This window comes from Apis dorsata, unplaced genomic scaffold (assembly GCF_000469605.1).
Source record: "Apis dorsata unplaced genomic scaffold, Apis dorsata 1.3 scaffold_94, whole genome shotgun sequence".
Classification (NCBI taxonomy): Eukaryota; Metazoa; Arthropoda; class Insecta; order Hymenoptera; family Apidae; genus Apis; species Apis dorsata.
In genome coordinates this window covers 387,073-397,322 of record NW_006263392.1, presented here as the reverse complement: position 1 = coordinate 397,322, position 10,250 = coordinate 387,073, and the positions used below count along the sequence as shown (strand labels likewise).

Genomic DNA, 10,250 nt, shown 5'->3' with positions numbered 1-10,250 from the left:
GTAGTAGTAGTAGTAGTAGTAGTAATAGTAGTAGTAGTAGTAGTAGTAGTAGTAATAGTAGTAATAGTAGTAGTAGTAGTAGTAATAGTAATATTTGTAATATTACTATTATTATTATTTAGTATGTTATATTGACATAATTTTTTATTATTATTATCATTATCATCATCATCATTATTATTATTGTTGTGTTATGTCGTCATCGTTGTCGTCGTAGTTTGTTGTTGTTGTTGTTGTTGTTGTTGTTAACTTCTATTATTATAATTTCTGTCCATTTTTTACTATCAATTAATTTGTATTAGTTATGTCATATTTGGTTATTCATGTTGTTTTTGTACTTGGCAAATCGACATTTATATTATATTTATTGTTTATAAGAACAGTCATGTTTGCATTGCTGTTTGCCAAACATACAGGTTTTTTGCGTCGTGCAAACACAATTATTTTTCCATGAATATTCATTGATGTAACTCTTGTGTTTTTATTATTATTTACAATTTTTTGTAGTGGTTTTCTAAATTCTTTTAATTCTACTTCTTCTGTTTTTGCTATATATTTAACACATTCTTTTTCTTGTGTTACTTCTGTTATGACATCTATTGTATTTTCATATTCTGTTTTCATTGTCGTTTTAACATTTTCAGAATTGTTTTGATTAGTTTTATATTTATCATAATCATTGTAATAATTGTTATGATTGTTTCCAATATCATTCTCAATGCCATTAATAGTAGTTATACTAATATAATTATTTTTTTCCTTATCCGCTTCTTTAGATGGTTTAAGAACAACAGTAGAATGAGAACAAAAATTTTGAAAAACATTGTTTTTTACAGTATTTTCCAATGAATGATCTATTGTTTTCTGATTTAATGTCCGTTTCTTTGAATTATCAGAGAAATAATTATCTTTCGATTCTATAGAATTTAATTCAATTGATTTATTATTTTGTAATAAATTTCTTATATCTTTTGAAGATATTTTTTCTGTTTGTATTTCAATTATTTCTTTGGGTGATTTAAAAAGAATGGTAGAATGAGTACAAGAATTTTGAAGAACATTATCTTTTACAGTATTTTTTAATGAATGATCTATCATCTCCATTTGGCTCAATGCCTGTTGTTTTATATTATTAGGAAGATAATTATTTTCCATTAATTTAATAAAATTTAATTCAATATCTTTATTGTCTTGTAATATATTTTTTATATCTTTTGAAGGTATCATTTTTTTTATTTGTGTTTCAATATTTTTATTTTTGATAAAATTATTTTCAGAAATATGTAAGATAGATGTATTTGGTAACTTTTCATTAGATATTATTTCCTTATTTGTTTGATTTTTATCAAACAGAAGAATTTCATTAATATTTGGGACTGGCAAATATGTTTCTAAATCTTCTTTATAATTACGAAAATCATTTAAAATATTAATACTTTCTTTTTTTTCTATTGAATTTGATTGTGAATCATTTAATGCATGAATAGTATTTGATGTAGATATTTTTTTACAAGATAAAGAAGAATCAGAAATAAATTTTTCAATATTTTCTATATTTTCAATGTTTTTACTTCGATATTTTATATTATTATATTGATTTTTATTAAATTTCTCTTCTCGATTTACTCGACTCGATTTTATATATGCTGTTGATTTTACACGTGATCGATGATTGTCAATATGATGATATCCTCTTTGTCTATCTCTATGATGTTTACTATGACTAGATCGATAATTATCCTTTTCAAAAACTTCAATGCAACGATAACCTATATTTTTTTCATCTAAAGTAAATGTTGAATTTTGAGTAGATTTTATATGCTGTTTTGTAGAATGTTCATTAGCATTTTTTTTTTCATTTCTTTTTTTATTCTTTCTTTCATTGTCTTTATTTATATTATCAATCAAATTTTCATGTTTTTTCAATTCGATCCTTGAATTATGAGTACATCCTATAGTAACATTTTTTACATTATGTTGCTTTTCATTAAAATGAGTGGAAGATTCAAAATTATTATACAGAGGAAATGTAGATTTTTCCTTGGATTCAGAAATTATATTATTTGTTTCTTTTTTTCCGTTTTTTCTCATTGTTTCAAAACAATATCTTTCTCTAGTAGATTTTATTCGTTTTATAGGAATATCTTTGTTTATTTCTTCATTTGTTCTTTTTCGCATTGACATGTGTATTGTTTTTTGCAGAAGTCTAGAGTTTTCATTTTTATCATCTTTATCATTTAAATCAGTATCTTTTATCATATTTCTTGATGAAGATTTTGTCCTATATTCAATTTCTTTATCTTGAACAATTGAAGATTCAGTTTCTTTTGTAATATAAGAATTAGTATCATTTAAAAAACCATTTTCTTTATTATTTTTAACTATATAACTTTTGTTACTTCTATGTTCATTATTACTATTATTTAGTTTATTTGATTGCTTGTCTTTTTTTTCTAAATTCTGTTCATCGGTCATTCTTTTAACTAATCGCTCACCAAAAACAGTGATAGGAATTAAAGCAGATTTGTTGCGTTGATTTTTGGTTTGATTACATGAATAACCTTCTACCAATGTTTCAATATCTTTTTCATTTGGAGGAAAATAAATATCAGTTGATTTATGATGTGTATTTACAATGGTTTCTCGAAAAGTAGATTTATGAATGATACAATCATTAGTTTTAGAATATTTATCTCTTTTGAATGTTGCATCATCTAATCTGTAATAAATATATCAGAATTTAATAAATATTTTTAAAATTATCAATATTTCCATTTACTTACTTTTTTCTTAACTGATCTATCATTTTATCTTTTCGTGCAATTTCTGCTTTTGCAGTTTTCAATAATGAAAATAAATTAATTTCTAAATTTTCATTAATCTTTTGAAAATTTTCCAATCTTGTTTTTAGTTCTGTAATTTGTTTTTTTAATTTTAGATGTTCATCCACAATATTTTCTTCATTATTTGTTACAAACTGAAATTTTTAAACAAATTATGTATAATGTGTACTTAACCTAATCATAAATAGTATTATATTTTATAACACTTACGTTTTCATTAAACTCTGTTCTAAAACTTGGTAAGTCTTCATAAATATCGATGTCATCCTCCATGCTTTTTATTAATTTCTCTAATAAAATTATAATTATGAAAATACATATTTATTGATATAATTTTTCCATTTTACCAATCATGAATATGTCATATATTTATGTATTTAATATACTTACTCAAGGACACATATTAGTATCTTTATATTTATTGACCATCATGAAACATATTAACAAATAGTAACTAATATCAATTTAATAAACACTTATTTCTATTAAAATTACAATAATTTCGAAACACAAATGAAGATGAATCGAACCAATGAAATATATAATTGAACCAATAAAATAACCGTTATTATGTTCTATATTTTTTCTAATATAATTTGATCATAAATTAAATTTGATAAATATTTTTATTAATTATTATAATATTATTAATACTAATATGATTTTATATTATTATTAGTTTCTAAATAATAATAGTTTTAAGTAATAATCAGAATAAAGTTATAATTTTGTAAAATACATTTTAAATATTTTTAAAAATTATTTCTTGTATAGAAATTTTTTAATATTTTTATATTGAATTTTAATTTTATTTAAAAAACATACATATATATATATATAATCTTAATGAATGAGTAAGGTATCAATATTATAGATTTATCATTGTTTCAGAACATGATAAAGCGACACCTGTTGGAATTTACGATTGCAATTAAACTTGTGTATGTGTGTTTTACATATAGAATTATAAGTTTAATTTTAGAGCAGTTTTTTATTTTTTCTTATTTCTTTATCGATTTTTATCAGTGAATTATTAAGTGATATATCGTTAAAATTATATATTTTTTAATATATTTCACTTTGTGTATATTTATTTATGATCTTTCATATATTAGTGTTCTATTTGAAATTTGTTTAATTGCAATCTTTCAGTGCCAATTGATGATTTATTTAAGTTATAAATAAGAATATCAGTAAAAAATTTTTTACAATTGATTATATAGAAGATTATGAAGAACAATAATAAATTCAATTAAGAATTATAAAGGTCAGTGAAGAGGTTAAAATGAGTAATGTATACACACAATAATTCGAGAAACGTAAAGTTAATGAACAAATTTTTACATAAAAGCTAAATTTTTATATAAAAATATGATTATATATATATATAATTTTAAATAGCAATTTTTATTATTCATTATAAAAAATTATTGCACATAACATTTTATAACATAGTTCTCTGAATGTATTTTATCTAACACGATAGTAAATCGATACTATATACAATCGTATGCAAACATATGTATACATATATATATTTATCCTAGCTACATCAAAGTTACTAAAAAAATTTTTAAAGAATATGAACAAATTTAAAAATATATATATTTATTAAATAATTGAATATAATTGTAGTATTTGCAAATTGAAAACACTAACAGAAAATAAATTTCGAAAATTTTATATATTGATTAAAATTAAAATTTAACTTTAAAATCGAATTTTTACTCTATAGTATATGCTGATCAATGTATACACATATAGAATGGTCTAAATAAAGTATTATAAGTTGTTTTTTCAGAAACGAATAAAGCTATTAATTTCATTTTTTCTTTATTAAATGATAAAGAATAGTTGATTTTTTAATGTTGAACAAATATTTTTGATATATCTATTAAAAATTAGATATTTTTAGACGATTATTATAGAAATAATATTAATTTTATGTTATTCACATAATTCTTATTAAACTGAATAATATTTATTTAAAATTTTATTTTACTTTTTTGTACATAATTATAATATTATGACAATAATTTTTTTTGAAAATAAAATTTGGAAAAATGAAAAAAAATGAAAAAAATGAAAAATATCAAGATAATATTATTTTATTAAAATAATCAAATAATTAATATGATATTTATCGATTAAATTCTTATTAAGTCTTATATTTTCTCAAATATTTGACAATTTAATCGAAATATAAACGTTTATTCGAAAGAATAGTTATGTATTTAGTAAATAAAATTTAATAAATATTCGAAAATTTACGGATACAATTTTGAATATTTAATGAAATGATTTATTATAATATAATATGATTTTTAATATTTTTTATTTTTCTCGTTTTTTGCTTAGAAAAATTTTAGAAAAAATTGATTATCATAATTATTTAATTATAAATAATACAAAAATAAAATAATTAAAATGAATATTATTTTAAATAATTCGATAAGAACTATTTGATAATAGAAAATTGATATTATTTTTAAAATTTTCATTCAAGAGAATTTCTGTTTTTTTTCTAATACTAAAAATTTGTTATACACTAAAAAATTAAAGCATGTATAATATTAAATATGTTTGTCAAAATGACATATGTAAATGTAGATATGTATGTATATTATAATAATTATCCATGATGAACCAAAACCAAGAATCAAAGAATGTTTTATATTGTAAAATAATTAATGATTAAATTAATAATAGAATCATTTCAATATTTTTGATTATGATAGTAAGAATATATATTTTATATATATAATGCTTATATATAAATGCTAAATTATAGCAGCAATTTTTTTGTGGATTATAATTTTAAAATTAATAATCATTTTTACCAGTTTTTGAAGTCAATTTTTTTTTAAATAGAAATTAATATTTTTCTTAGAAAAAAAAATTTCAATCTATTTTTATGAAATTCGTATTAAAAAGATTAAATTTAATTCTTTATAATTAAAAAACTATATAATTAAAAAAGTACTGTATAATAAAGTTAAAAAGCAATGTAAAAAATTAAAATTATTATTGGTTTTATCATATCATGTAATAATTATCAAAAAATTAAATAAGTTTATATTATATAATTTTTCTTTGTTACTTTACGAATCGTTAAATAAACTTTATTTTTTTTTTTAATTTTTTTAATATTTTTTATGAATCTCATAAAAAATATTAAATATTTTTATTTAATAAGTTTTTTTCCAAATAATAAAATTTTATTTTAGAAAAAAAATGTTAAGTTCCATTAAAAAAAATTGACTTTTTTATTTTTTAAAAAATAACTATAGAAGTGTCCAATAAATTAAAAATGAATATAGTTATGTTTTCCTTAAAATTATGAAGCTTCTATATTTAATATTTTTTCTCGTAAATGAGTTGTGTTCAAGATATTTACATTAAAATTTTTAAATGAATACTCTATATAATGTGATATAAATATAAATATGATAGATTTATTATTATTTTTATTATATAATAAAAATAAGCATCGCAATCTCAGATTAAAAAAATAATGGAATATGATATATATATATATGATATACATGTAAAATTTGATACAATATAAATAACATGTTTGAAATAATATAAATAAAAATATAAATAAAAACTTTATTAAAAAAGTATGAAAAAAAAATAGAAAACAATAGAATTTTCATACATTATAATAATTATAATGTTTTGCCAATTGTCATTTTCTTTTTGTCTATGTTTTACACAGTTATTTTAAATAGTTTTAATTCTTTAAATAATAATAATATTAATAATAATTTGAATAATAATGGAATTGAAATCACTTGGAATTATTTTTTTTAAATCACTACTTTGTATAAAGTATGTGCTCTCTAATAATAAAATGTGTTTTAGTCTAGTTGAGATTCTTCAAAACAAATTTGATCAATATTATTTTGCCTGTCATCAAATTATATTTATCAGATTATTATAATTGAATTTCTCAGATTTCTTTAATGAAAATACATACCAAATATAATTTTTGAATGAATAGAAATTATTTGTATAATATATAATAAATATGAGAATATTTTTTTTTTCTTTCACGTACACTTAATATTTCTTGCTCATGTCTTCAAGTTAAAAGATGCTTAAATAGAAGAAATAATATAACTGATAAGAATTTCGTAATAAAATAATATAACTTTAGAATTTCGTATTTCGATAATTGACACATTATGAATTGTCTCTGTGTTAGTTAATAAAACTATTATATCAAAATTATTATATTATGATGTATGTGTATCAAAATATTGCTGTAGGTACTTTGAAAATTTATTTTTTTGACATAAATTTAAAAAAATTTTTTTAAATATTTTCTGAATATTATCTTGAATATGAATTTTTTGAAAATAATCTAAACTAATCATTATAGTATCAATATATTATTAAGTATATATTATTAGTATATATTATTTAATATATATTATATATATAATATATATAATATAATTATAACTATTAAGCATTAATATATTACTTATTGAATATGAATTTTCTGAAACTAATTATTATAGCATTAAATATATGTATATGTATAATTAAATATATATATAGCTATAATATATGTATACATACTTATATGTAATATATTACCAAAATTTATAATGCAAATTAAAATTAATTAAATGCATACATGAAATGTATTTAATATAAATATATTTTAAATATATTTATATTAATATATATTTTGTGCATATAAATATATATATCTATTTAGCATATTCATGTGAACAAAATAAACAGGGAATGGTTAGTTGAGGATAATAAACAGATTATTTAAGCATCCATTTTCAACAAAATTGTAGTAAATTGATAGTATATATATGTAATTATGTGATTATTATCTTATACTATTCGGAGAAAATAAATAGAAAAAATGATTTTAGAGATTAAAACAAAGCCAGAAATTGATAAACAAAAATGTCCACTTTTAAGTTATAATCAATTTAATTTATTTAGATCAATTTAAGTGAAATGATATCACAATTTTATCTGCACATTCTATTTTTATATATTTCATCTAATAAAAAATTGTTTATAATTTAAAAAATAAATTTCAACAAATATTTTTGCATATCTTTTGTATTTGTTTTAATCTTTAATTTTCTCTTATATAGTCTTTAATTTTCTTTTCTTAATTTTGTCAAAATATTCTATATGTATATTACATATTGTCAATTAATGAAATGAAACGGAACAAAACGCAACTAAACGAAATAAAACAAAACAAAACGTAATTAAATGAAACGAAATGCAATGAAACGTAACAAAATGAATCAGGACAAAATGTAACGAAACGAAATCAATGGAACACAACGGAACACAACGGAACACAACGGAACACAACGGAACACAACGGAACACAACGAAACACAACGAAACACAACGAAACACAACGAAACACAACGAAACACACCGAAACACAACGAAACACAACGAAACACACCGAAACACAACGAAACACAACGAAACACACCGAAACACAACGAAACACAACGAAACACAACGAAACACAACGAAACACAACGAAACATAATGAAACATAACGAAACGCAACGAAACACAAGGAATGAAACGGAACAAAACAAATGGAACGAAACACAACTAAACAAAATGGAACGAAACGAAACGGAATATATTGAAACGCAATGGAACGGTATGGAATAGAATGGAACGAAGCAGTATGAATCGGACCAGATCAGACTAAGTTGTATATATCATAGTATGACAGTGAATAGCATAAAGGAATAGTAGGGGTAAAAGTTGATTGAAAGAAGAGGAATAGATAGAGAATAATATAACGTTGGTGAAGGAAACGTTATACAGAAGGTTCAATGTTCTCCCACTCTTGAGGCCCAAGCTTTCAGTCTGCTCGTGTGGTCAGTTTAGTAATTACGCGGCAAGGAATAAGTTTGGGTATACGTAGTATAATGTGTAAAATAAAAAAACTTTGGGTGTGGCGTTTATTTTTATAATGCTCACTGTGAAACTATTAGCAATTTCAATGTTGAACATTATTAATTATTAACTAAAATAAAAAAAGTGTGATTTACAAATTGAATAATATTTATAAAAATCTTAAAATTTTTTCCCGCTTACGAAGTGGATTATAAATTCATTATTGTATATTTATATTTAACTGGAAATATTTTTTGGAAGATAAAAAAAAATGTTTAATAATCGACAGGTTTTTATAAACATATTTTTACAGTATCGATTGAATTTGTGAAATTTATATGTACGTTAAAGAAGAGAATGTTTCATATTATAAAAAACAATTCTATATTTCCTAGTAAGAACAATTTATATTTATTATTTTTAGAAATTCATATTTGATTCGTTTAATGTACATTTCTGAACTTTAAATCAAGAATTATCTTTTTCTTTTGAAGTGTTTAGTTTTATTTGGATAGATCATCTTTCTTTTTCTTTATATTTTGCTTAAGCGTATTAGAAGAATGACAGTCTCGGAAGAGTAAGTACGATATCATTAGTCTTCTGTCCTTTTCCAATTTTTTTATAACTTTTTTTTATTATTTCAATTGTATTTGTTGTATAAAGAGAATATATTTTAACATGATTCTCTCATAAAAAATTCTTTCGAGAAATTTTCTATTTATTGTATTATTTTGGTTATTGTATTATTATATTGGTTATTAGCCTACAAAAATATGAATAACGAAAAAACATTTGTTTTTAAATTTGTGTTTTTACGTAAAAAAAAAAAAACAAAAATAAAAAAAAAAGAGAGGAAATAAAATCTTTTACATTGATAAAGTATTGTTTTATATAATATTTATATTTTCATTCTTCATATTATGAACATATGAATATTTAATTATATATTCAGAATGGATATGTATATGCAAGTACATATGCGTGAGACAGATGGGAGAGAGGCACATAACGAAGGCATATAGTATATAGTGTTGTATATAGGTGTGTTCTTGTATAAAAAGTTTGAGGACAACGAAATATTTAAAAATGTAAGTGATATGAAAAAAAAAAGCATGCGAAAAATCGCGGAAATTACTAAGTGTATTGTATACAGAGGTACTCAAGCGTGTTCAAATTACTCAAGCGCACTTTTAAGGCTTTAAGACTGACTGTGTCGAAGAAGATTGGAATGCATGGTATGCGACTTATTCGTTGGACGTGTTTCACTTCGACTTAAACTCGATTTTATTCGAACATTACCGAGAATATCCGAACCGAGTCGATTACAACCGATTCAAAAACCGACCAATTATAACTTCTTTCACTTTGTTAGTCGATTATAATTTTTCTGATATATTGCAAATTTAATTTTAAATATTTTTAAATTATGTATGATTTTTAAAAATATTTTTTTATAATATATATCAAACATTTAGTTAAAAAATAACATTTTAT

The 10,250-nt window shown here is 20.8% G+C and overlaps 2 protein-coding genes across 2 annotated transcripts in view; one reads left to right on the top strand and one right to left on the bottom strand.

Moving 5' to 3' along the window:
* Positions 1 to 320: 320 nt before the first annotated feature.
* On the bottom strand, positions 321 to 3,599 carry LOC102673848 (putative uncharacterized protein DDB_G0282133). Its single transcript, XM_006611895.1, has 4 exons — positions 3,234 to 3,599; positions 3,054 to 3,131; positions 2,784 to 2,977; positions 321 to 2,719 (listed from the first exon to the last, which is right to left on the bottom strand). The coding sequence occupies exons 2-4, from the start codon at positions 3,114 to 3,116 to the stop codon at positions 322 to 324; spliced, it is 2,655 nt and encodes an 884-aa protein (XP_006611958.1). The 5' UTR covers positions 3,117 to 3,131; positions 3,234 to 3,599; the 3' UTR covers position 321.
* A 123-nt stretch (positions 3,600 to 3,722) lies between these two features.
* The window catches only part of LOC102674161, a 50,227-nt gene continuing 43,699 nt past the window's right edge, over positions 3,723 to 10,250 (top strand). Inside the window, 1 exon segment of the mRNA XM_031508678.1 lies at positions 3,723 to 3,784. Coding sequence (XP_031364538.1) covers positions 3,738 to 3,784 — 47 coding nt within the window. The 5' untranslated portion in view covers positions 3,723 to 3,737.

Excerpts from the sequence above, each read along its gene's own strand:
- LOC102673848 (XM_006611895.1), bottom strand. The coding sequence starts at position 3,116 with ATGGAGGATGACATCGATATTTATGAAGACTTACCAAGTTTTAGAACA. Across the intron at positions 2,978-3,053 it reads GAACAGAGTTTAATGAAAAC|TTTGTAACAAATAATGAAGA; the intron begins GTAAGTGTTATA and ends TAAAAATTTCAG. Across the intron at positions 2,720-2,783 it reads ATAGATCAGTTAAGAAAAAA|ATTAGATGATGCAACATTCA; the intron begins GTAAGTAAATGG and ends TATTTATTACAG.